Raw genomic sequence first — 27579 nt, forward strand, 5'->3', positions numbered from 1 at the left:
ATTCCTGTCATGATCCCCTCATAATTCATGGTCTCACTTTTTGGGGGTTTGAGCTGGTTTTTCTCTCGACCTTCCCCTTTTAACCACATGCCATTAGAAGTGTGGTTGATCCATGTGATGTGTTGCTGAGATGATGGCACTCTTCTTTATCTAGGAAGCAATGGTGATACTATATTTATTATGGGTTCTTATTATTTGTTCGTGGAAGACTAACAGTGTCAGTGCTTTTGAACTGTCATATTGTTGCTGAGCTAGAGAGTAATCAGTTCCACCATTCATGACACACCATTATGTGCAAGAGTATAACGGTTGTCAAGAGAAATGTACATTGTGATAGTTAATGACATGTAATCTGTTTTTTATAGGCCCCACAAGATACTGTAAAGCTTTTGGAGACGAGCAAAGCATCGCACAGAGTGGGCATGCAAAGGATGGACTGCACCTTCTCAGAAAGTTGATCCCCCTAGTGTTCCCAACAGAAGTACTGCTGGCAAGGAATTGGCAAAGGAGGCAAAGTAGGCAATGAAGGCAAGTGACCCTTGGTTCAACAGAAAGTTAATGCCTGTAAGGGTAAGGAAATTTTGCAAAAATCTCTATCATTTTTACAGCCGTTACTGATAGCTATTATCATGAACGTGTATTGGGGCCTGTTAACAAGGAGGTACAGTTACCCTAGCACTCAAACATTTCCTCTTTTTTTCTTCGTCGTGTTTACAAGGCAGCTAAGGTTACCCAGGTAGGCGCGTTACCCTATCTGCATGCTAGGGTTATCCTGGCAGGTGGGTTAACATTTTCCCTTGTAAACACCCCAGGTAAGTAAGTAAGTAAGTAAGTAAGTAAGTTAGTTAGTTAGTTTAGTTAGTTTAGTTAGTTTAGTTAGTTTAGTTAGTTTAGTTAGTTTAAAAATACTAACAAACCAGTGGCCCTCTAAAAATTATGTACAATACGGATGTTAAAACTATGGCATAACTATGAGATAATATAACGAATAAAAATACAAGAGATAAGAGATAAAATCAATTAAAAGTACAAAAAGTATAACTAAATCACAGAATAAAATGATTTAAAAGCTGCTGTTCTTCAAAAATTTTTTTCCAAAGAGAGTTCCTAAAAGAATTAAGCGACGCTATTTTCTGCATTGATAGCGGCAAGCTGTTCCAGGCTTGACAGGCAGTCACAGTAAATGTTCTTCCTCGTTCAGTTTTATGTTTGATTACAGGGCGAGCAATATTGAAGTTGGCATACCTAGTCTGCCGTGAATGAGTGTCACTAGTAAGCTTAAGTAAACTTTTAAGATAGGTTGGTACATGCCCCAGTAAACGCTTGTATATAATGCGGCATTTAGTTAGTTTAGCCTGTTCGAAAAATGGTATCCAGTTTAGTTTATTGAACAGTTTGATGGAGGAGACTTGACAATCGGCGTCTAGAATAACTCTAGCAGCCCTCTTTTGCAACTTTAGAACACGGTTAAGGCAATGTTTATCACAGTTCGTCCAAACCACATTTACATAATCAATTACCGGTCTTATCATGGTGTTATAGAAAATAAGTTGATGTTTTAGAGGTAGACAATATTTAATTCTCTTTAACATGCCTATCCGCTGCGAGAGCTTTTTACTCAATTTCTCCACATGAGGGATAAATGTTAGTTTGTGGTCGATTTCTAGTCCCAAAAGCTTTGCACAACGAACATTCTCCAGTTGTTTTCCATTAACAACTACAGCAAGGTCATGGTTAATTCTGGTAGAAAGTCACTTGCCAGTAATGGTAAGCACTTTTGTCTTGCTCTCATTGAGAGGAAGTTTATTAGCTGTTGCCTATTGGTCGACCTCAGAAATTGCTGTAGTCAGTGAACTTTGTAAAACACCAACGGAATCAAAGTTAGCAGTGAAGGTTAGCAACGTCGTGTTGTCTGCGTATAGGTCAATTTGAGCCGAGCTCACATGTAGCGGAAGATCGTTAATAAAGGCGATGAAAAGCAAGGGACCCAGAATTGAGCCCTGAGGTACACCATGACGAACACAAGGAGTAGGGGATGTTACCCATAGATACCAACTGGTGCCTTTCATTCAGATATGATTGAAACCAGATTAACGATTTGTTGTCAAGCCCATATGCTTGAAGTTTTTGCAATAGAATCCAGTGATCAACCATGTTGAAAGCCTTGCAATAATCAATTAAAATCATACCACTCATGCGATCACTTGGAAGAAATTAAGTTATTGACACACAAATAACTATAAAGTGAGTCGTGTACATGCCTCTTGATTACCTTGGAAAGTACTGGCAACACTGATATCGGACGATAGTTGTTTACGTTTTCTGGATCCCCGCCTTTAAATAACGGAGTGACTTTTGCAGTCTTCCAGCGCTGAGAAAAAACTGATGTGATGAAGGAATAATTAATTAATTTAGCGATGGATGGAGCAATAATAGGAGCTGCTAATTTCAGCATTCGTGCACTGATACTATCAATACCACTGGCCTTGTTTGAGCTAATGTTCTTGAGACAATCGATGATGTTGCTCTCTGTAATAGGAGGAATGGAGAAAGTGATGCTAGTATCCTTTCTTGAGATGACAAAGTTTTGAAGTTTAGATATGTCAAAATTCAATTGAGGAAGTAGTGACCTAAGCTGATCCACAATAGACGTAAAATGAGCATTAAACTCAGAAGCAATTTTTTCATTGTCCTCTAAGAGACACCCACCAACTTCAAGGTTGTTTACACGCTTAGACTGTTTGTTCAATCCAGAAATTGATTTGATTGTTTTCCATATTTCTTTGGCATTGTTTTTATTATTCTCAAGTTTTGAGACATAATACTTTCTTTTAGCACTCTTTAGCATGCTGACTGCTTTATTCTTGGCCTTCTTGTATTCAGCCCAATCGTCAGGATTATTTAAGTGCTTAGATCTTTTCAACAAGGTGTCCCTGAGCCTCAGCTGATCAATAATAGCATTAGACATCCAAGGCGTTTGGTTGACAAGTGCGACCCGTTTATTTCTCCACAGACAATGTTGATCAACCGTGTTATTAAATAAATTCTCCCATGATTCCAGCATATTGTCGATTTCGTCAAAAACAAAGACAGTATCCCAGGGGGTGTGCTCAAGAGTTAACTTGAATTGTTCCTCATCAAATCTTTTCATGTTGCGATATCGAATATTTGTGCTGCCCTTTGACGCGTTACGAATACAACGCTCATGTGCATTGTTATACTTTCTCACCGCAAACAAAGGTAAATGATCAGAAAGACCAATTACTGGACAAGTGATACTCTGTATCCTTTTGAGCTGATTGGAAAAAATGTGATCCAGACAGGTTCCGCTAATTGGTTGTGTTGGTACATATATGAGCTTATTAAAATTCATAGTCTTCAAACCTTTGCAAAGATCTTGTTTTTCAAATTTTGACCGATTGAGCGCGTCGATGTTGAAATCACCCAGTAAGACCGTTTCTTTGTTCAGGAGATAAGCCTGTTCAATGTTTGCCTCTAAGCAAGTATCGTCAGCCGAAGAGTATGAAGGCGGATGGTAAATCCCTGAAATAAACAGAGACCTTTTTGACTTGAAAGGGAAAACCTCCAGCCAAATAATCTCTAAGTGAGCATTCTCCAAGTCAGCTCTACGTTTCACATGCAGATCTTGATTGACAAAGGCCAACACACCGCCACCACATTTCGATATTCTGTCACAGCGATAAATTGTAAATCCGGGAACGGCATAATAATGAGTAGGGAATATCAGGCTTTAAGAATGTTTCGTTTAAGAAAAGCATGTCAACTTGAGGTCTACCAGACTCTCCGGCAAGGAAAAGCTTGATCTGATCAAACTTAGTTGAAGTTAAGCGATTAGCATTCCAGTGACCAATCCTTAAGCCTTTATCATCCAAACCAAGATCAAAAAGAGGATACAATTCGTAGTGGTCTAATTTGATCGAAGAATCAAAGGTGTCATACAAACCACTATATGAACTCGACAGTGTACCTCCATCAAGCGAAAAAGACTCATCACCTAGGCTGTTGGGTGCAACCTGCGGCAAAGGTCCAGCAGGACCTGGATTTAAGGAGACATCATTGGATAGAATTACAAGATTTGCCACAAGGGCAAAACGTACGATGCGAGTCACCAATAATTATAATAACTTTGAGTGCGACGCCATGACACTTACTTTTGGTGACTTCTTAGGGTGCAAAAAGATGGATTCAATCCTTGGCGTCGATACATCCCTGGTCACAATCAATGTTGTAAGGTCATAGCCAATACCTTTAGAAGCAGAGTTAAAGGATTTCCCGCTCAAATGAAGGCTGAGAAGACACCTTAGAAGATAAAATATCGAAGAGTAGCAAAGCACACGTCTTACCGCCATTATTATGCAAATGAGATGAGTAGAGTTAACCCGTCTACCCAGGAAACCTTTCTGTTGTTTCCAGACCCTTTGAGTGTAACCGCACATTAAGTTGTCCCGGGTTGTAGGGTTACTCTACCTGTGAAATTTTGCTTGTAAACCCGGGCTATCTTTTGTCCTCCAGCTAGGGTTAACCCACTTGCTAGGGTAGCCCTCCCTCCTTCTAAACAGGCCCTTAAATTTTGTGCGAGTCCTTTGAATTTTCAATTACTGGAAAGAACACCTTTTTATAAGGGTAACTCGCATAAATTTCCCAGGAAAAATTTCAAAACAAACTATTTGTTAACAGTACACGCAACATCAGGTTTTTCACTAAAACTGTCAATTGAGCAATCCGGCAATGAATAATCTGATTTTAAGGTGCTTTTTCTAGTAGTACCAGTATTCAATAAGTACTACTAATCCACTGTTTTTCTGGTGAAGTCGAAAAGAAAAAAAAGAACTCTAGATTTATAGTGAAACTGTATTATGCTTTCAGAATTAATTCAATTAAAATGAATAAGTTTGTTTGCGTGGGGTTTCTTTTCTGAGTAAATGAGTCGGCTAACCTTTTGAAATTTCTACTTTGCAGATTATTTCACAGTCTTCTGCATTCAGAATAACAAAGATCCACCAAGCAAGTGACCTGCGCCCAAACAAAGCTCAATGCCAAAGCCAGTTGCTGTAGTGTCAGCGGTAACTGATCAACATGACTACATTGGGGCAAAATATTAACTGAAGTTTCCAAGACATCAGTCGTTTAGTACGCCTTTACAAGAACAGTAAGGGATTATCCACAAAGGGAACATTATAAGCTTTAGTGATATTTTATAAGTAAAACTTTGTCAATTCTGGTACGTAGAAATTACTGGCAAAAGGTCTGATCATTGACCCTGTCAGAACATGGTGCGTCACATATTGATTCGTAGCAGGGAACCATTGAAATATCGAAGAAAAATTAACAAAATCAGAGGAGTAAAAGGTACCTCGTTTTTAGGTAATCTTTCAAATCAATTTGTTCAAACTTTTTTGAATTAACTGAATAGACAAAGTTATTTGCCGCATTGTAACGACTTGTAACGTGATACAGATGCCATGGACTTTCCTGGTGTATCTTATATCAATATGCATGTATTTACATTATTTACATAAAAAGGAGTGGATTTGTGATTTGTGATGTTTGATTTCAAATTAGCCTGAAATAAAATATGCTTTTACAGTGTGGTGAAGCACTTTATTTTTAGATTGTTGGATGTGATTAATTTTGAATTACAAATATGCATGGCATGCGAGTGCAATATCCAATTCCTCACACTTGGTTCTCATGTTACTGGTCAGTCAGTCGGTCAGCCATATTTACTGCATAATTTTGGTCCAGTTTTAGTCCCTGTTTAGCTTCAACAGATTCATGTTCCCTTTTTGCCTCTATTTATGCTGAGAATGAGGCTCAGGAATTTAGGTTTAAGTGAGGTTAGTTTTGGTTCATTTTGGGTTGTTATTTTAAGGCCCAATTTTGGTTTAAACGTTATGGCCTGATTTCGCCTCGTTTCACAGTGTTAATTTTTGTATGGGCGATATTCAGGCTAAACAGGATGCAGAATTTCACTGCGATTAGCCTGAACAACCCTGTGTTCAGTTAACACTCGATAGTGGAAATAACGTGATATATACTTTAAAGTCTGTAGTCTGCAGTCTGCATTTTAACCTCAGTCTGCAGTCTGCAGTTTGCAGTCCGCAGTCTGCAGTTTACACTGGCCGGGGTGTACGTATGCACATGTGACGGATTTCACCAATTGAAAACTTTCCAACAAGGGATAATCTTGAACAAAAGTATGTCAAATTTTGATATATTTTTCCTGTGGCATCCATTTACCTAGCACCTCACATATTTTTAGCTACTCCACCTTCAGAGTATCTTAAGAGTCAGACTCAGTTTGTTGATCATTACTTGGTAAATAAGACTGTGTGGCTGCAACATTTGATACCCAATAAATTCTACAGGAGAAGCCTCAGTATCTGGCTAGTGAAGAACCTTTTTTCAAAGGACACCTGTGACAACAACAACAACAACAAGATCTTTATTCACTTGTACATTTACAGTTTTATAAAAATATATATGAAAAGAAGAACAGTAAAATATGTACAATTTGAGTCTGGAGAATAACCTGAAAGGTTTCTGGTCAGTCTCTAGTCATTCTCCAAGCTGGGAAGACACCATTTTTGTCCATAATCGGATTTACTGATGTTCAGGAGTTTATGAGGGAAGTGAACAGTCCTGGCCTTTTGCCCAGCAGGTGTATATTTGCTTGATCACTGTGTGCAAATTAGTGGATGGCCAGTGCAATGTTGGTTGGGTGTCTGCAGTGTTTACTGATTAGCTTAATGTAAATTATAGGGTCTCTTTTGTAGTTGCAGGCAGCTTGTGGTCTTCTTTCAGGTGTTTACCAATAATTGCAGAACATTTGTGAACAAACAAAATACTAATTTGAACCAAGGGTAAAATTGAACTACAACTTCTATACTTGCAATTCTTAATGGGGCCACTTGTAAGGCCCAAGGCATGCATTATATTGGAGCTTTCCTATGATGTGGTTGATTTAATGCTGCCATGGATTAGCACAGTTTATTGAAAAATACTTATAATCCAGCTACAGCAGTGTTGCTAAAAAAGTAACATTATTTTAAGCATAGTAAATAATAATACTGGACAAGATTGAGAAAATATAATAGCAGCTTGTTAGTGGTAAATAATCTTTTGTAGATACAATTTAGGCAGGGCAATGAAATGATTTTTGGAGGCTGTAAACAATTTCATTGTTTTCTCAAGCAGCTTCAGGAGCAGTCTGGAATCCTAATTTTTAAGAATTTGATTAGCCAATTGTGTAAGTGGTGTTTCACAATACAAATCCGAAGAGACAGACCACTCACATCCTCTTGCTAGAAACTGTCGAGTTTGGTTCACTTATACTATGAAGAGTATGTAAACGTAGATTAGATTAGAATGGAATCAGATAATGAAAGCTATCAGAGAGAAAAATGTTTGTCCCCATTCTTGAGTATGTTTTGGCAGTTTAAAGGCTTTTTTACCTTTATTTTTGTGATTTCAAAATCTTTTGCTTTAAATTTCGGCCATATTATTTCAAGAAAAATAAAAATGTTACTGCCAGCTTTGGGTGATGTTTATCTAGAAAATCAAAACCTTTGCTTGGTCTTGAAACAACCCTATGATGTTGGGTCATCCTGAGGGCTTTGGCAAAGTATTTTGTGATACAGATCTCCCATATTTTAATAACTTACAAGTGCCTTAAATATCTCAAAGATGTTGACAGACAGTAAATTAAGACAATTCTCTCTTAAACTACTTCATAGGATACTAGTAGCCAAGGAGGAAATTAAAAGATAAAAAAAATTAATGTTTTTTGCAAATGTCCAGATTTCCTTGAACACACATTCCTGGCTTGCTCTGTTGCCAATGACTATTTCAAAATGACGATATAGTTCAACAACAAACAAAAATCCCAGTTTAATATGACTAGCAGCAGATCCTTTTTAGTGATTTTATGCTACCTGCAGGATCACAGCCTCTATTGAGTTGGAAATTTGGAACTTCCATAACACTAATGAAGAAGTATATCTACATTGTGCAACAGTGTAAACTGATGGAAAAATTCCCACTAGGTGATCAATTCAAACAAAAACTAAATATTCAATGGGAAATTGAAAATAGTGGAAGTTACAGATAAATAGCTAGGACTTAATTAATAACTAGCAATCAGCACTGCGTAACCCTCATAACCCTATGAGCAAATGTAATTTTTAACTAATATCGAAATCTATACTTGAGAAAAACAATTCTATCATTAAGTGAATATTGTAATACAGTCAAACCTCCAGTTGTGACCACCTCTCCTCAGCGACCAGTTTTCCAAAATGCCAGGAGTTTCCAAGTCAAATCACTATAATTTATTTGGGACCTCTTGCAAGGGATCACCTCTCATAAGTGGCCACGGCCCCTTTTAGAGCTAAAATATGGGGTAAATCTCTGCAGTCACCATATGCTAATGAGGCAAAATTTTGACCCAATGTGGTCTAAGCTCTTGTAAGCAACCACCTCCCATAAGCAACCACCTAGGCTTGACATTTTGGGTTGTCCCTTACGGGAGGTTCAACTGTATTATGATAATTATTCTGCACTCTAGGTAGAGTGTTGGAGGTACAGTGGCCTCATGGTTAGTGTGCTCCTCTATGGATTTAGCAGTCTGGGTTTGAGCCCTGGCCAGGGACGTTGCCTTGTGTTCTTGGGCAAGATACTTTACTTTCACAGTGCCTCTCTCCACTCAGGTGTGTGTTGAGTACTGGTGAACTTAGTGCTGGGGGTAACCCTATGAAGGACTAGCATCCCATCCAGGGGGAGTAGAAATACTCCTATTCACTTCATGCTACAGAAACAGGGATAAGCTCCAGCCTGCTGGGCCACTTGGCTCATATGCTGACTTAACCAAGGTAGCGTGCTGCAACAAGTGTAAGCTTTCTATTGTCTTAAGTGGTAACTGTTGTCTTGCTATTAGTGTACTTGTATTATTTTCTGTAGTGTCTGTTTTGTTCAAAAAATGTAATTATAATCAATGTAAGTAGCTATAAGTCAGTGTCCTTTTTCCTGTAAGTAGCGTATTGTAAGTTTGTTTTATGTAATGTGTAGATTGTAATACATAGATACGTAATCCATAGACTGTTCTGACTGTTTTGTAATTATAGTGTAAGTTTAATTGCAAGTGTTTGGGCAATAAAAAAATACAAGTACCTTGTATATAATGTAATTTTATGACGAATGTCCTTGCACGAAGAGATGATACAATTTACATTTGTCTTAAATGAAATGACAAAGATTTCAATTCTGTTTATGGTATGGGAAAGAAAATTTCCTATCATTCATCAAGTTGGCACAGGTGTGAGATTATTGATATAACTGATGGTGTTTGCTGGTATGCTGACCTGTGTATTGGCTATGCAATGATCCTTTCCCTTTGACTGAGCACTGAGCATTGTAGCTCAAATGTCTCATCCAGTTTTGTTGCCGGCCTGAATTTAAATAGCCCTTAGATGAAAAATATTAATGTAGGACCTTTCCTCCATGTGGAACCAAATGTATATGTACATACAGTGCATGGAATAATCAATTTTAATGGTAAGAGGCAACAAACAACATAGAAATGGAATTTCTAAAACCATTCCATGCTGTCAAAAAGGTTGGCTACAAGTGCACTCCAAAATTAGATAGAATTTTAGAGGTAACAAGCCACCAGGAATTACATATAAAGGAAGAATTATACTTCCTCAAATCTTCTTGTTATCTCTACAGGTATTTAAGAGGCCATATTCGTATTTCTGGTATTGCACTGGAACTAGCTTGCAAGTGAGGCTAATGCTGGGAGTTGTTTCAAATGCAATTGACATTTATCTCTTTTTAATGATATACCCTCATATGAGCCTCCATTACAAGGTAGTTCCAGTCCAATACCAAGAATACAAATATGGTCTATTGACAAAATTTTTCTTTTCAGATAAGGGATTGTCTCTTCTCTTCAAGAATCAAACTGACTTGGAACTTATACACCTCAAATCGGGTTCCACTCACACCCACTTAAGTGACAAATGCTTGACTGTGCTACGGTCTCCAAAATTAATATCAGTAAAACTAGAAGGGCTTGATCAGCTGACCAACAATGCAGTCATCACCTTGGCCAAGAACTGCACCAATATTTGTGAGCTGATGCTCCCCCGTTGCAGTGGCCTTACCGATGGCTGTATCCAAACAATTACTACTCTTTTGAGTGGAAAATTGGTAAGTTCTGTGATGTGTCATTAAGACCAGGACCTGGTTGTGTTACAGTAGCTTGTAAAATGACTGTTGAATATTATGAATTGAACATAATTATTATTATTGATGGAACAATGATTTTGACCAAAACAAAAATTGCAATTAAAATATTTTTATCTCCAGTAGTAAATATTATAGTATTTATTTATTTATAGTGGAGTCCTGCACACTAAAGATGTGTGACCAGAGCTCCATACCTAGCAGAAATTGGTATCCCATTAAGCCATGAAAATTTGGTTATGATTTCACCATACCAGCAAATGGGCATCCATCCATACAGACTCTGGGGGAGGGGGAGGGGACTTTTGAGGTAACCCGAACAGGGGAGCTCAAGAATGCCATCTTTTCATGGTATGGTTTTTAGAGAAAAGAAAAATCATTTCTGTTTGTTATGTCATCAAAAGCAGAGGTTGATCTAATGGTTTGAGGATAGGGTTTAACTGAAGCCTTGGTTTACAGCGTACATCTGAAGAAGCTAGTCATAAAAGGGGATAAGTGACGATTTTGGTTGCTTTTCGTTTTTCTTGCTCCAAATTAGCTGAAGTTTTGCATGTGGTCTTCAATGTAATAGAAAAACGTGTTCCTGTATTTTTGCCGCTGGTTTTTGCTTCGCTTTATAACGACGCCGCTAGGAAAACCGAGTGGTTTTTTGCATACGCAATATCCTGAAAACGAAGCAAAGTTTAGCGGAAAAACTACAGGACATTGCTAAACATACCTAAACAAAACTCTATGCGAAATTTGGAGCGTTTTCGACAAAGTTCACTTTTGATTAAAATACCTAACGCCCTTTTCGCGCCGAGGCTGCAAATAAATGAAGCCGGGCCTTTGTTATGATAAACAGAGCCGATCCTTTGTTATAATAACCAAACCAAGCCTTTGTTATAAGTCGAAGTCTCGCCTCGGTTTATCATAACAAAGGATCGGCCTGCCGCGACCGCAGGGACTTTGATCTCACTTAGAAAGCAGCAAAATGTCAATTTCACGCAACGTATAAGCTCAAAAATGTTAATTTTAGGTCAAAGAAGGTTTAAATGTTGATTTCACTTTAACGTGTGACGGCAAGGAGGTTGATTTCACTTAGAAACAAGCAAAATGTCAATTTCACGCAACGCATAGGCTTAATGATGTTGATTTCAGGTCTAAATAGGTTAAAATGTTGATTTCACGTTAACGTGTGACGGCAGGGAGGTTGATTTCTCTGGGAAACCAGCAAAATGGCAATTCCACGCAACGTATAAGCTCAAAAATTTTGATTTTAGGTCAAAAAAGGTTTAAATGTTGATTTCACGTTAACGCGTGACGGCAAGGATGTTGGTTTCACTTAGAAACCAGCAAAATGTCAATTTCACGCAGCACATAAGCTCAATGATGTTGATTTCAAGTCTAAATAGGTTAAAATGTTGATTTGACGTTAACGCGTGACGGCAAGGATGTTGGTTTCACTTAGAAACCAGCAAAATGTCAATTTCATGCAGCGCATAAGCCCAATGATGTTGATTTCAAGTCTAAATAGGTTAAAATGTTGATTTGACGTTAACGCGTGACGGCAAGGATGTTGGTTTCACTTAGAAACCAGCAAAATGTCAATTTCACGCAGCGCATAAGCCCAATGATGTTGATTTCAAGTCTAAATAGGTTAAAATGTTGATTTGACGTTAATGCGTGACGGCAAGGATGTTGGTTTCACTTAGAAAACGGCAAAATGGTAGGAGCCCATGATGGGCTCCTGAAAATGGTAATTTCACGCAACGTATAAGCTCAAAAATGCTGATTTCAGGTCAAAAAAAGGTGTAAATAAAAATAAAATGAAACAAATAAACATTTCAATAAGCACTTTTCCAAATACGGCAACATCTTAAATGGCTAAAAAATCACGAGATAAAACATAGTTTTCGACAAACGCGATCGTAGCTTTATGTCACGCACCGCCATAACTTCCAAGTTCAAAATGCGCTGGTACCTCTTATGCCTGATGAGGATAACAACTTTGGTGGCTGTTTAGTTTTGGATTTAAGAATTCGATGACTCCACGTGAAAACGCTCTATAAATAGGGCTGACAGATTAACAGATTAACCCTTCTGCGCAACGTATGGGTCTCCATACATCTGCATGTCCCCTGATCCCAGAAGCTCAAAACACTACAAATCATGCCGATTTGAAATAAAATCAACGCAAACTGGATCACAGATCTGTTACAATTGTAGCCACTTGCTGGCCATTATTATGTTTAAATCTAGTTACCAGTTCGAGAAACGTCCGCAGAACATAATCGCAATGCATGCCGGGAAGGGTCTTTACACCTCGTGCGCGGGAAAACATGGCGGTCGATACAAGACAACCAGTTCTCGCTTTCCAAACTTTGACGCTAGCAACGCTTGGCAAATGGGCCACAACTCACCAGAGGGTTTTTTTCTTGGGCAAGAACTGCTCTTGGACTTTGCTACCTGGCTCGATCTGACTTCGAACGCCGATAACACGATTACGGTATATCAGCTGCCTTCGAAGTTTCAGAACTTGTTTTGATTCTTTAAAACGTGCTGATGACTTACGGGTTTATCGAGGCTTTATGATGCCTCTCAACCACCAGGCAGGCATACAAGGGACTTTAAAACAATGCTTAAGATATTAGTTGACAGAGCTCTAATGCGGCACATCTCTTTTTTGTTTGATGGCATTTCGTTTGATGCTCGATCGATTCACGTGTTGTGTTCACGTCACAATAACCGGTGTAAACAATCCGTTCCCAGATTTCCGCTCTATATGCTGTGGGATTTGGTTTTAACTTCATACACTATAAACAGTCTGCCTGTTTGCTGTTCAACAAATAAACTCCTAAAGACATGGCTAGGAAAAGCCAAGTTTTTTGCCTACGTTTTAACTCGAAAACAAAGCAAAAACCAGCAACAAAAATACAGAACCACGTTTTTCTATTACATTGAAGACCACATGCAAAAATTCAGCTAATTTGGAGCAAGAAAAAAGAAAAGCAACCAAAATCGTCACTTATCCCCTTTTATGACTAGCTTCTTCATCTTTGATGTTGGACATCCATGTTAAGGTCAACTGACACCTGTCAAAACATGGTATCTGCTGACCAGTATCACATGACCATATCACAAGCCCAAGTTTAGAGCTAATAGTGGACAGGTTTTTTTTAAAAGTGACAGCTGCCCATGTGCTGGCTTTCCATTGGATCACAGTTACTAGTAACTTATTGTAATCAGGAGCTATGCTTTTAGGCTTGGCTAAATCTACATATTAAATTATTATTCATTCATTCCATTTTTATGCGGGCAAATTAAGCTCACAAGAACTTGACAACTGAGAAGTTTGTCAGTCTACAAGAGTCGTGTGATCAAAATGAATTCTTCTAAGTGGACTGGGCACTAGTTTAGAGCCTACAGATGAGAAGATTGGGTGCTAGTTTCACTTGTGTGAGTGGATTGTCTGCCTCCTTCATGTTGGCTTCACTCTTGTGTATCATTTATCTGTTTTGAGAGACTTCATTTTTATTTTCCCAACTTTCAGTTGCCAAAGTAGGTTTTGTTTCGTTTATAGCTTGTTTTGAGATGTGGCACTATACTTGCAGCACTAGAAATACACTTAAATAGTGTTTACAGTCCCCCAGTTTGGGAATCTCTGTTGAACCGGTCAAAGATAGGCTTTCATGACCATTTCGTGAATGCAAAGTATGCCTTATCATAAGAATCTGTTCTGGAATGTGATGCTAACAGTTGTTTTTTTTACATGTATTTTATTTGCGAAAATTGAAACAAGCTGTTACACAATACAAAATGTGGAATGAAGTGATACTTTGGTTGACACGAATGATGTGCTACAATGTGTGTATTCCAAACAAACAAATGATGTGGAGGAAAATCTAAACCCTACAATTTTTTATGTCATTGATCCGACCATCATTTTCTGCGAATTACAGCATGCCTGAAATGGACATGCACCACAACTAAACATTTTATGATTTGAGAGAGAAGCTCTAAATGTAAACATTATCTAAAATTATTTGTGAGTGGCTTCCAGAATAACAAGCTTTTGTTTCAACAAACTTTTGCCATGATATCGTTCTGCCACAACACAGCTTCCCTGCAAAACGTCTCTTAATTTATAGCACATTAATATTTATTAAACGTTATTTTTAGAACTACATGTACATGGATAAAATTGGTACCTAGTGATTTTATGTAGCATGGTATTTTTATTTTGCATATAGTAAACCAAAGATCTTCTTGGATGTATAAAGCTCCCTTCCTCGAAAGATCTTTCACAGCTGAACATATTTCTCTTGAAAAAAAGGCGCAATACTGGAACAATCCTATTGGTACAGAGTGGGGTAATGGCGGTGGTAATGGATTCGCGTAAACAGACTACCTGTTGTCTAAACACACTAACAAATATAGCCTGCATTGCAGGTGTAAATGGGGAAGGGGTAGGGATCAGGTGGCAAAAAATGCAAGGGAGAAGTGGATGGAACAGTGCCCTATCCTGTTAACAAAGCTTGTTTCCAATAAGCAACCCAGTTTAATTTCCTTAACTTGTAAAATTTCAAAAAACAAAAAGGACCCTACGCCCACACAAGGACGCAGTGCGGACCTATTTTTAATATTGTTAACACTGTCTGGAATTTCTGCTATATAAATATTATTATTATTGTTGTTGTTGTTGTTAAATTAACTTACATCTGAATGACAAAAAAACTGTAATTTGAAATTGGAAAAGCTAATGTTATAATATACTCTGAGTACATGTACCTGCAGGGTCCGAAATTAACTTTTTTAGGCAGGCGCCAACTGGTGACTGAAATTTTTTTTTCAGTCGCCATATGGAAAAATGTGGTCACCAAAGTGTCAACAAAATTTTTCCTTTGCAGCGAAACACAAACCAAAATTTTTGCTCGCCAGATGGAAAATTCTGGTCGCCAATTTTTCTTTTAAGAATCAGAACGAAGAGAACGCGTTTGGAGCCGCAATGATGGCGATTTGTCCACTAATGATAAGATTAAATACAAACACGCTGATTATTTATACACCTACCACTGAAAAACCACGACGAACGAATCGAATGCCGGCCATATACGCATTTTCGTGTGACTGTCAAATGTTTTAAGTCAACTTTATACCTTCTCTTGTCTCTACCTTTTGGAGAAGAAATGTACCCGACTGAAAATTGCCGTTTGGTTCTTTGCTCTATGTGCAAAACGATCTTTCCTTTCGTGTTCTGTCAAGACGATCGACGGATCGCCATGTTGAATATCGAAATCTTCCACTAATTTCTTCGCAGATGTTCCGTCTCCACTTTGTAATAAATTACGGAAAGAGTTCAGGACATCTTTGGACACCACATTGCCTGAATAAATAGGGACGTTAAGCACCGGCGACGACGAGCCCAGAGGAGGACAACCGGAAGTAAAATTTCCCCTTACCGCGCTACTGCACATGCTAGACTTGTCTTCCACGTAAAGCTTAGGACGTCAAAATGTGAGGTTTGCCGTCCTGAGCGAATGTGAGTAAGTATTAATCTATTAACGCTGTGTTTCAGGAAGAAAATGTATATCAAACTATTGAAATGAAAGTTGGTTATTTATTTAACCTCTTAGCTTTGTATTAACTAGATTTTACGGCGAGTTTGGTGTAGAAATCGTTGGTAATAACATTATTTTGGGTTTGTCGGCGATTTGTCCGTTGTTGAATTTGCTTGTCAGCGAAAGTAGAAAATTAAATGAATTCAGAAATTGAAAAATGACTCTGTATTTCATTTCTTCTGGTTCCTGTCTACATGTAGGCTTTCGCTTATGTTTTTAGGATAGAATTTTATACCGTGAAGGTCGTTTTAGATTATATCGGGTGAAAATTCGGCATCATTCATCTCTTCGAGTGAAAACCTGTTATGTTCTTCCTATGAGAAATCGGGATTTTTCAACATCAATTCCTCACGTAGGACTGAAAATGTGTGGTCATTGATAGTACCGTTTTCGTAGCTCAAGAGAAACAGGTCTTGGAGCTCATGAAAGGAAGACATGACAAAATTTTTCGATGGTTTTAGGTCCATGTTTACAAGAACTCAGCTCTGTTTACATGTACTCGTACTTAGTTTTCACACCGTGAACGACATCCTCGACCCAGTCCTACAACAATTTTACTCGTCGTCGTCGTCCCATTCATCGTCGGTGCTTAAGGTCCCTATCCATGGCGAAAGGACGCACATGGCCTTTTGTGCCCGCAATACGTATGTCATGGGAAACTGCTGAAAAAACATAGTGGCGAAGCTTCGGATTGATCGTAGCTGTGAAATTTTGTGGTAGATTTTTAATAACAGGAAAATCGGTTTTACACTTCAAAAGCAGAGGAAAGGTAAAAAGTAAGTGACCAATTGGCGGGCGGCTTTGAATTTTATTTTAATCGATTTAGCTGAAAATCAGAGTTTGTGTAATTATCGTGGCTTGAAATAGTTAATCGCCCGCTGGCGACCAGTTGTGAAATTCTGGGCGCCAGTGCAAAATTCCTAGTCGTATTGGTGACCAGGAAAGTACAATTTCGGACCCTGACCTGTACATGTATGTTATAAGCAGTCTCAGCTCCGACTCACATGAGTTTTCATGACCTGACCATAGAAAGAGAAGAAGGCTTTAGTTAATAGTTTGCCAACTGAGGTGCTCATGGCTTAAAAAAATGTATCGGAGAGGTAGTATTCTAAGGCTAGGCTGCACTCTGTGTTGCTACCCCATCTTTACAAACTGCTTAGTAGTCAGAAAACATTTTCTTCCATATGGATATAACTGAGTGCTGGAAACAACAACTAATCATCTGACATTATTCTACCAAATTTTGTAGTGTCCAACCAATTTTACGTGATGATTATAAGCACCAAAAGGTTTAGCTTTCAGCAGTGAAGATCTTGTTTGCGTACAGAGTACGGTGTATTTTTCTTTAAAATTTTAAAATATTTTATTCACGTAAAGTCAATTTTGGTACTTCCCAGGAATGCAATAATGTTACAACACCTTTTTATCGGATTTCTGCTCTATTATCTGCCAAGTGGTCACTTACGGGAGGTTAAAAACAAAGGGAAATTTCAAACTTTAAGCTCTGAAAGTAGTTGCGGTCACTTACGAGATGTGGTCGCTTACAAGAGATCTCAAATATAGTGATTTGACTTGAAAACGTTTGGTATTTTGGAAAACTGGTCGCTGAGGAGAGGTGGACACTTACGAGAGGAGGTGGGAACAAGAGGTTCCACTGTATCAGTAAATATTTGCCAACTTAATTTCTATCAAACAAGACCAAATCCACATTTTATTTTACATCTCCCTGCCTTTAAATTACCCTTGGGAGTTGAGGGCTATTCTGATATCAATGTTTCTGTCTGTAGAACTAGAATTACTACAGATATCTTCATTCCTTCACATAACACTAAAAAAATCCTTAAGGTTGCCTTGTACCTTGTGTCAAGTTAAGCGTGTTCAGTTTAAATTGTAGATACCTAAACCCCTATATCAAACTTATAGAGCTATACCAAGAAATTTTAAATAAAATGAGCTGTTGAATATTTTACGACCTCTAAATGTTAGCGTCCAAATCACCTTTTGAAAGCTACAAGTCAAAGCAAATTTTGTTTTGCACTTATTTAATTTGTCCCCCAGTTTCATGTCCCATATTCAATTTCAGTGAAAAGTTACAGAACATTTTCGAAATGGGATCAAAAAAAAATAGAGTGAAAAAAAAAATTGAAAAAAATTGAAAATGAAAAATTTGCGCACACAGTTTTGATGTGTCCAAATTTGAGTTTAAATGAACAAATTTCCTATAACTTGTAGCTTTCAGAAGGGACCAAAAAGATGATTTGGATGCTCACATTTAGTTGTTGTGAAAAATTTGACAATTCAATTTATTTCAAAAATCTTGGTATAGTGTGATAGCCAGCTATATATAGGGGTTTAGGTATCTACAGTTTACCCTGGCTGTTCTTCATCCCTTGGAAGCGAGACACCTCTAAAGGTGCTCTAAAGGTACATGGTAGCCTTAAATTAGAGGATCAAAATTAATCACACAAGAGCAGGCCACAAACTGACCAAAATGGTGAATTGCTAAGGTTTTAGAACTGCAAACCATATGCTTTATGAGATGACTTTTATGAGTACGCGTTGAGCAATCTCCTGACCTCAGTGGGGAGTGAGAAAGTATAGAGGTAGATAACGTGGCCAGTCATTTTCTTAGGAAATTGAGTGATTTGCCACAGAAATAACTGCCATTTGAATCCATAGTGGCTCACTCTGCAAATTATTTTACCCTGCAGTGGTCATCAATCAATCGGTGGTTTTTATCCAACAGTGATATAGATGTTTTTCTTCATGAATAAGTTATAAGCTACATGTTAGCAAACCTGGAAAGGTTTCAGTCGAGTGATCTCAAGTTGGCGGGTTGAGGTACAACTGTAATTGTAATTTATCATGTTGTTCTTAAAAGGCTTCCATTGTTGAGGAAAGGACATGTTTCGGATGTACCATTATTTGGAAAATTAAATTACAGTTGCCTAAAACAATTTTGAGAGAATTTCCAAATATATCTTGTAGTGCAAATCCTTAATTGCACTCACATTCAGAGGATTACCTATGCTAATTTTTATGTTTATCAATACTTAACAGGAAGTGTTGGATTTGTCTGGTCTGCATTTGTTGACAGATCTCAGCCTCATGGCCATTGGCTCAGGAAGCTGTTCCAGTCTCAGAGAGTAAGCAATTAACAACTAGTTTTCCAGTACATAACTTGTATGTTATGACTTAAGGTGGCTGACATGTTTTCTGCACTTTTCATACCTTCTACTGTGATGGATCAACAGAACGCTATCATTCTTTTTCCGTTTAAAATTTAAGGTGGCTCTGAACCCTACCTACAGAATTTTTTAAAACGTTGCCAAAAGTTGCGTGTCATCATGCTTATCAAAAGCTGATAAAAATAAAAAGATTTCACCATGCTGTTTTTGAATTGTAAGTCCCTAAAGCTGTAATTAAGGGTGCTTTTGGGGGTCATCCTGTTGCTATGGTAACCTATTGTGTCACAAAAATAATAACAATGTGTTGACCAATGATTGTGCAGTTTTTTGATGCCATGATTGTAGCATCAAGTGATAGAGAGTGGTTATAACAACCCATCGAAATCTAAGCGCTGGAAACTGTTTTGAGCCACCTTAAGGTGAGCCTTCACATTTGCATTGTGCATCCTCACTGCGCATAATTTATGGTGTCACTAGCACGTGCACATAAAAAACATGGCGGATTTGCCTTGATATTGAGTTCTGTCAGGTGAAAAATGGCTATAGCTCACTAACGAGCTTGGGCACCCCAATTTTTTCCCCCTCGTTTTAATCAACTAATCATTAGCTTTGCGTAAGAAAAGACTGATCTGATTTCTATTGCTGAAAATTGAAGAAATAAGGCAAATAGCGGCTGCACTGTAGTTTTTCTTTTTTGCAGTTTGATAGCCGTGGCAAGCAATTTGGCTCCAATATTTCAACAAGGATTTAGCTGTCTGTCAAAATCAAATTTAAAAAGTTTATTTGTGTCCGACACAAGTATTGACTGTAGTTTGAGGTGTTTTTTTCAAGAGTCTGGGCTCACAAAGATTTTGCAATAACTTGGAATGCATTCTTGTAATAAGCATAATTAAATAATGCTAAAATGGGACATTTTCAATGCCTCACTGCTCCTTAACGAGCATGGGCACCCGCCTTTTTATTAGATAAATTAGGTTCTCATATGATAAATATTCAGTGGACAAAGTTTGAACAAAAATCTATGGACAGTTCTATTTCAGGGGAATTACCTTAAATGCTTGTAGCTCAAAGTTGAGTTCAGTGACCCTATTTTTAACATGTGGATTGGGTTAGGAAGCTACGAGTTGTAGTGGTGGATCAGATTATGCGAATTAGAGGTAGTCGATCCTTTGGAGCCCCGTGTCCAATATATTGGACAGCAGAGTAGCCTGCACTTCCTTTAATACACAACTATGTCCGGCTCTCTTGCTATGGTATCACCAGTGAGCCATAGGTTAAAATTTTTTAGAAAAATTGCGTTGCATCCATATGTGGGCACTTGCCATGGTGACTGAAACACACTTTCTGTTTATATCTCAGAAAAAAAAATTGTAGTTAACTCTCGATTTTCTCAATTTCTATTCATTTTTCAGGATGCGTTTGTTTACATATGGTTTTACAAGATTTTTCAGTTTATTTTAATTTTTTTACCTTTTATTGATAAGTTCTTCGGATTAATTTTTTTTAAAGTTATATTACTTTCCATAAAGATGAGTGGCACAATCACCACGCCACTACGGCCAAAATGCCAATTCTTCATCTCCTAACCTAAATATCTTGCTTAATATTTAGTATTTTGTACTGAAGATTTCCATATTTGTACCTTAAGAGCTACTCTTTAAGATAGGCCATAAAAATTTCTGCCTTGGTATGTTTGAGAATCAGAAATAATTTTAAGATTTTACTGAACATGGTAGAATTTGAATGTAACGAGTAACAATGATGGCGGCGTAAATCACCGCTAACTTTGACAAAGTTTGAATTTCTCGCTTCGGGTTATAGCTACAATTTATACAGTTGATTGAAAGTGGCTGGTATGGTTTGTTTGAACTTGTAACGCTTGTAAGGTTTGAAGTAATGTTTAAACGAAAAATTAAAATTTGAAGTTTGACATTTCCATCTAGACAGAAAGTAATTACGGTGAAGGTATGGGCAATATTTGAGGCTTTTCGAAGTCAAAGTTTGAAGTTGATTCATGGCATAAATATACACAATGAACTGAAAACAAAAATCGGAAACAGTTTGTAACGCTTAAGAGGAGGTGAGATCAACAACAACTCTAGGCTGAATTCAGAAAATTAAATTCTCAAATCAGAACAAGCGAGTACTCACTCCAAACCACTGCTTTGGGCATGTATTTATCCTGCATTTCCCAAGTTTTCAGACCTTTCTGATTCATCTCAAGCGAGATATTCCAGTTTGAACGACTCAGAAACACTTTCTGCCATTAAGACCGTGTTCACAGAGTGTCACGAAGGATTTCTGCAAAGAAAACACGAACAAAATTGGCGTCGCTGGCTTGAACCCTCTCTCAAAATTTGCTTGTTCAAGTGGAAAAAACAAACCATGTGTTTCTGTTCACTTTGGGGGGCTCTGAGAGGGAAATCAGGGCCAATGATAGTGTGACAAAACATTTGAAACACATGTAGTCACTCGCTTGAAAAGACAGAAGGTCAAGAGTTGGAATGGAGAAAACAAAAGATATTATTCTTCCGCCGCTTTCACGTAAAAAAGTAGCTCAATAAAGAAAAGCAGAAAGGAAGAGACAGATAGATAGAGCATCTTATCAAAAGAACCGTGAAAAGAAGATTGCTGAAGTCAAGGAACGTAGACAAGCGATCCGAGAGTTGTCAAAGCAGCCGGCATGAACAAGGACTGATGTAAAGAAAACGGAGCAGAAATCAAAGACGAAAAAAAAAGAGAGAAAACGCTTGAGCAGAACTGCAGAATAAAAGGAAGAAAATAAGAGAACAAACAAAGGAAAGAGTTCGAAAATTCCGCGAAAGAAAACAGCAAGAAAAGGTTGCACAAGAACGTGAAACAGAAGAGGCAGCATTGACTGCAAGCTTGGGCGAATCTGGATATTCAAACAGGACATCCAAAAAACGTGCAACTGATGAGGTTAAACAGAAGCTCCCTTTGAGTCCCAAGAAAAATGCTAAAGTCATAGAAACACTAGCAAACAGCCCAAGAACTAGGAAGATACTTGCAAACCGCGGAGTGGTAAAAAACCCCGAGGAACAGAAAGAAATGAACACCCTGAGAGCTCTGGCATCAGATATCCCCCAAGGGTTGAAGCAAGTGAAGCACTCAGGATCGAATGAAAAAACGGCAGCACTTAAGGCCTTCATATCTCTTGCGTTTGGAGAAAACATAAAAAAGACGAGGACAAGAAAGTCCTTGGGGAAAATAGTTGATTTTAATGCCAAAAGCATAAGTAAAGCGATAAGAACCCGGGAAAGTATCCTCAAGGGTGACACTGAAAGCTGGCTGTATACCAAAAGGAAAGTTCGCCAAGATGCTATTTCAGAGGAAGATGGCAAACCATTTTTAATTACTGGACCAATACGGCCAGTAGACATACTGGAGACAAGAGGGATATCGTCAAGAAATGTATCGGGAAGCAGCAATATGTCCATCTTGCCAAGCACGTTTTGAAAAAGATACAGACGGAAGCATTTCTGGAATTTCAGCAGCTTTATCCAAAAGTTAAGCAAAGGAAGTTTGAAAGCCTAAAGCCTTTTTCTGTTAAACCAGCCAAGGAAAGAGATAGAAGATTGTGCCTCTGCCGAAAACATGTGGAGACTAAAATTGTATTTTACACTTGCATGAAGTTTCACCAGGGAATTACCAAGGAAGCTGACAACAATAATGGATACCCTGTCTTGAAGACTGTAACAGAAGCTGCTGCAAAGACTCTTTGCCCAAAACAAGAGGATCAGTTATTTCACGACATCAAGTGCTTGGAAAGACAATGTGATTTATGTGGAGTGGATGCCTCGCCACTGCTACTAGAGGAGATGGCTACTGAGGGTTCTGTGTGTTGGTCATGCTACGAGTATGTTTCAACTAGAAAGTTTCTTTCAAATGGCCAAGAGAAAGAGAAGATAGCCCTTGTCCAAAAGGAAACTCCACCATCTGAGTTTTTTAAGTACTTTCAGGAGCTCCTTTCCACCTATCCAAGTCATTCATTTATGGCAAGATGGCAACGAGATCAACTGGACAACCTGCTAGAGAACCTCCCTCTTGGGCATGTGGTGTGCGTGCATGACTACTCTGAGGGATATGCATGCAGGCAGCAAGATGAGATCCAATCAGAGTATTTTGATGTTGCAAAGGTGTCTCTGCATGTCACCATCCTTCACCGCCATGCCATACAAGCCATAGATGAAGTCGAAAGCACAGAAGAGGAGCCACAGCTGATAAAAGAGCATGTTTTTGTCATCTCAGATGATCCAATCTAGGATCAGGACAGTGTTCACAAGATGCAAGAGCTAATCCAAACCTACTTGGCCAAAGACTTTGGTTGTTAATGTTGTTAAGATGCATGAATTTACTGATGGTTGTTCGGCCCAGTACAAATCCAGTCTTTGTATTGGTGACCTCTCCTGTTCCCTTGCTGACTTTGGCTTCTACATCCAGCATTATTACTTTGAAACATCCCATGCTAAAGGAGAGCAGGATGCTGCAGGCTCACATGTTAAGCAAAAAGTTAGTCAGGCAGTCCTCCGCAGAACAGCTACCATCAACTCTGCAAAGAGTATGCATCAGTACTTGGTGCAGAACTTTTCACAACCCGCTGCGTCAAGCTTCACTTGAAGTTCTGTCCAGCTCAAGTCCTGCATTTTCTTGTATGTTTCTTCCGAAAAAGGGATGGAAGAAAATTTAAGGAAGTCAAAGGAATAAGAAAGTGGCACTGTGTGAAGTCTGTGGCCCAGCAAGAAAAGGTCTTGGTGAGGTATCGGTCCTGCTATTGTGTGAGCTGTATTGTTGACGATGAGGACAACTGTACAAACAAGGCTTTGGCTAGATGACTGGAAAGAAGTGGAAATCTGTAGAGATGGTTCGGTGGCAACAACTAGACAAGCAGCAGAAGAATCCATCCTTGACCATGACACTGCCTCACACATAGCTGATCTTGCTGTCAAGGGGAGCACTGTGGCCATTGCTGCTGCTCATGACCCAATGTATGATTTTTATCTTGTAAAGGTTACATCAGAAGGGGTCGAAGAGTTGGACTGCAACTACACAGATGACTACCACTGCACTGCCTTGAGGGGTGAGCAGGTCATAAAAGGAAACTTCTACCTCAGGGACAACATACACGATATGACTTTCACCCTTGATGAGAAGCACACGGCTGTCATGTATGCAGCCGCTGTCCGCCACATTTGTGGGGAACTGCCAGCCAAGAAAAAAGGGAGAAAAACTATACAAACTGCCATTAAAGGAAAATGAAGAGATAATTGCCTCTCTCTGAACAGTCTACAGTTCTAGACTTGTTTCATTGATATTTTCAGCATTTTTACATCATTAGCTTACGAATTCCTGAACTTGCCATGTCCACAAAGCATTATGGGTAATATAAAAAACTGCTAAAACTACTGAGAAAATGTAAATAATCAAAAAAAATTAAACGAATTGTACAATAGACATAAAAAGCAACCAGTATGTCCATCGAAAAAGCAAAATTAAATACTTCATTATTTTGACCTGTGTTACAGGAAATGTATAGGTGACTGTGACTGTGCTACTCGTCCTACTCAAACTATTTTTTTCTGGAAAGTACAAAGTACAAGGCATGGATAATACAAAAAAACTGCTAAAACTACCGAAAAAATGTAAATAATCAAAAAAAAAATTAAATGAATTGTACAATAGACATAAAAAGCAACCAGTATATCCACCGAAAAAAGCAAAATTGAATACTTCATTATTTTGACCTGCGTTACAGGAAATGTATAGGTGACTGTGCCACTCATCCTACTCAAATTATTTTTTTTCTGGAAAGTCCATTTTGTGCCCTTTTAAATGAGATATAGTAAACTGCATTGCTGTAAATACTTGTCAAGATATTGCATAAAGAATTATGTGTTAAATTTGTCATTTTTTTCTGACACAGAGATGAGTTCAACAGTCTGCCCCTTAGTCATTACCATTTCTCAAAGGGCCAATTTTGGTCAGATTAAAGCTGTTTTCATCAAGTTTTTTCATCGAAGTTTTTGCTTTTATCGACCAGACATGATTTAAATTCCACCTGTAAACATGAGCAAGAGGCCTGTGAGGTGTGTGTTCAAGAAATACTTTATTATTTGGATGGAAACTTCGCTATTCCAGACGACACTTTTGAATCTGACATCAAAGGATTTGGAAGTGACAATGACGATGATTTAAAGCACAAATGCTGCCTCAGGAGCCAGATGGTATCGAGAAATGTCATTAATGAGGATGAAGAGGCATAGGAGGTAGATATTAGTGATTCAAAAGCAGCGGAAAGGCCAAATAACGATTCTTTCAATAGTTTTTAGTGGACAAGACATTTGACCTGGCTCAAGTTCAAGGACAGTGAGATTCAGTAACATCTGTCAAGACTAAGTGATTTGTCACCCAGCTTCCCAGTTTTGTGAAATCTGGCACAGGACATTGTACAGTTGAGTGAGTATGTCAAGTGAGGTATCAAAATAATCCTTGAAGTTATTCTATCATTCTGTGTAGTTACTGGAATTTTCTTTTTCATTTTTTTTCTTGATTCATGGTTAAGAACTTTTTCTATTTTGAGTATGGCGTGACATAACTCATAGTGGTTTCATGTTAAGGTAAACACGTCTCTAATTGTACTGAAAATAAAATGCAATTAGCAAGGATCTTAATGCTTTTTGCAGAACCTGATTATGTTAAAAAGGTAAAAACTTATGATGTTTCAAGGGGTTAAACTTTCCATTGCAATTCCTCTGTTTTGCAGGCACATATATCATTTGACATCTCTAAGATAACGTGTTACGTAACTGCAAGTGTTGCACTAAAAATAGAACTGTTAATTCAAATAATTAACTCAAATGAAATGTTTGTTAAACCTACAGGTTATTTTGCAAGTCCTGTGGGGCCAGGTACGGTGTTAGCCCAGGAGAAGAACAGTGAGGGTAAAGCTGTTTGTTAAACCAGCAGGAGCCTTAGCAGTGTAGAAAGGAGGTACAGTTAGACAGAAAAGGAGGCACTGGCACTAGTGTGGGCATGTGAACAGTTCAACCTATACTTGTATGAGTTGCAGACCTTTGACTTGGTGACAGACCTTGAGGCCCTGAAAGAGATTAAAGGATCCCAGCCACCAGCACACATCTAGCACTGGGTGTTGAGGCTGCAACCATATAATTATAAGGTATGCTGCATTGTGTCACAAGATAATATTGCTGACACCCTGTCACGTTTGACAATGCTTCCGGCATCCTTGAAGTATGAACATGTTCAGCTGGTTGCCCTTAAAGCAGTTTCTGTAGCCATCAATATCCAAGAAGTAGAGAGTGCCTCTGCACAGGATGAAGAGCTGCAAGCAGTGTGTAATTTCCCTGCTGGTGGAAACTGGGAGACGGGCCCACGGTCATTCATGATGGTATGTAACAAGCTGACCTTCATTGGTCAAGTTATCCTGCGTGGAACAAGAATTGTGATATCCAAGGTGTTGAGGCAGAGGGTTGTGGAGCTTGTACACAAAGGTCACCATGGGATAGTCAAAATGAAGTGTGGTGGGCAGGGATGGATAAGGATGTGGAGTGTCGAGTCTGTTACAGATGTCAACTAGTTACGAAGAAGACAATCGCTCTGCCAGTGAAAACAACCAGGATGCCAGTGAGGCCATGGCGAGATCTGGCATTGGACTTACTTGGGCCTATACCAACAGGAGAATATTTGTTGGTCCTAGTGGACTAATTCAGCCAATGGGTGGAAGTTGACATAATTAAATCTGCTACTTCTGAGGTGATTATCACATGTTTATATAAACAGTTCTCTAGATATGGAGTACCTAGTACCCTGAGAACAGACAATGGACCCAACCTGGTGTCTGCAGAAATGGAAGAATACTTGAATGAATCTCATTACACAGAAAGAATGCCCTTAAGTGTATTTTGCTGCATATCTTGAAATGAAAATTTCAGTGAGTGAAGCACACATTTTGAGTTCATTTCCAGCGAGTTTTCAACATTTTTCCCGGAAATTTGGAGAGAATGTTGCCTGATAATCAGGCAAAAAAACTTTGTCGGGAAATTTTTATTTGTTGCTTCTTTCAAAAGCTGTGACTACTTTGGTGAAGGGAATGCATGTCTTATCACTATAAAAGTTTAACTACGTGTCAAAAACAAACCAAACAAGTAATCAAAATTTCCCGACACCATTTTTTAGTGAAGAAGACATAGCGATGTTGTTCGCGTCCTTCTGCTCAAATATGACCAGAAACGAACTTGATTAGTGAACCTCTGTACTTTGGGAAATAGGGCGCTATATTCAGAAAACCTTTAGTTAACTTTTTTTATTTTAATGAATATACCTTTGTAATCTACAATTGTTAAGCTTTCAGAAAATGTATACTTTGCTGGGGTTTGCACGAAATTATGGTCATTTGGGGTATACTGATACCTTAATCTCTTAAGGGAGATTTTAGTGAGGATTGTTTTCTTTTACAAGCCGACTGAGCATTCAACATCAGAGCCGCC

General features: G+C 38.4%; 1 protein-coding gene, 1 long non-coding RNA gene and 1 pseudogene across 2 annotated transcripts in view; all 3 read left to right on the forward strand.

Moving 5' to 3' along the window:
• LOC110060538 (uncharacterized) overlaps positions 1–5631 on the forward strand; it is a 17183-nt gene extending 11552 nt beyond the window's left edge. The window contains exons 3-4 of the long non-coding RNA XR_016206939.1: positions 366–528; positions 4981–5631. This is a non-coding gene — a long non-coding RNA (uncharacterized LOC110060538). The remainder of the gene's footprint in view (positions 1–365; positions 529–4980) is intronic.
• LOC110060536 (uncharacterized) overlaps positions 1–27579 on the forward strand; it is a 95740-nt gene that overhangs the window by 25239 nt on the left and 42922 nt on the right. The window contains exons 2-3 of the mRNA XM_089288618.1: positions 9950–10230; positions 18927–19012. Coding sequence (XP_089144744.1) covers positions 9950–10230; positions 18927–19012 — 367 coding nt within the window. The remainder of the gene's footprint in view (positions 1–9949; positions 10231–18926; positions 19013–27579) is intronic.
• Positions 22702–24763, forward strand: LOC110060535 (uncharacterized; annotated as a pseudogene).

The sequence above is a fragment of the Orbicella faveolata genome, unplaced genomic scaffold, assembly GCF_042242905.1.
Source record: "Orbicella faveolata isolate gen_17 unplaced genomic scaffold, um_ofav_v1 contig_1, whole genome shotgun sequence".
NCBI lineage: Eukaryota > Metazoa > Cnidaria > Anthozoa > Scleractinia > Merulinidae > Orbicella > Orbicella faveolata.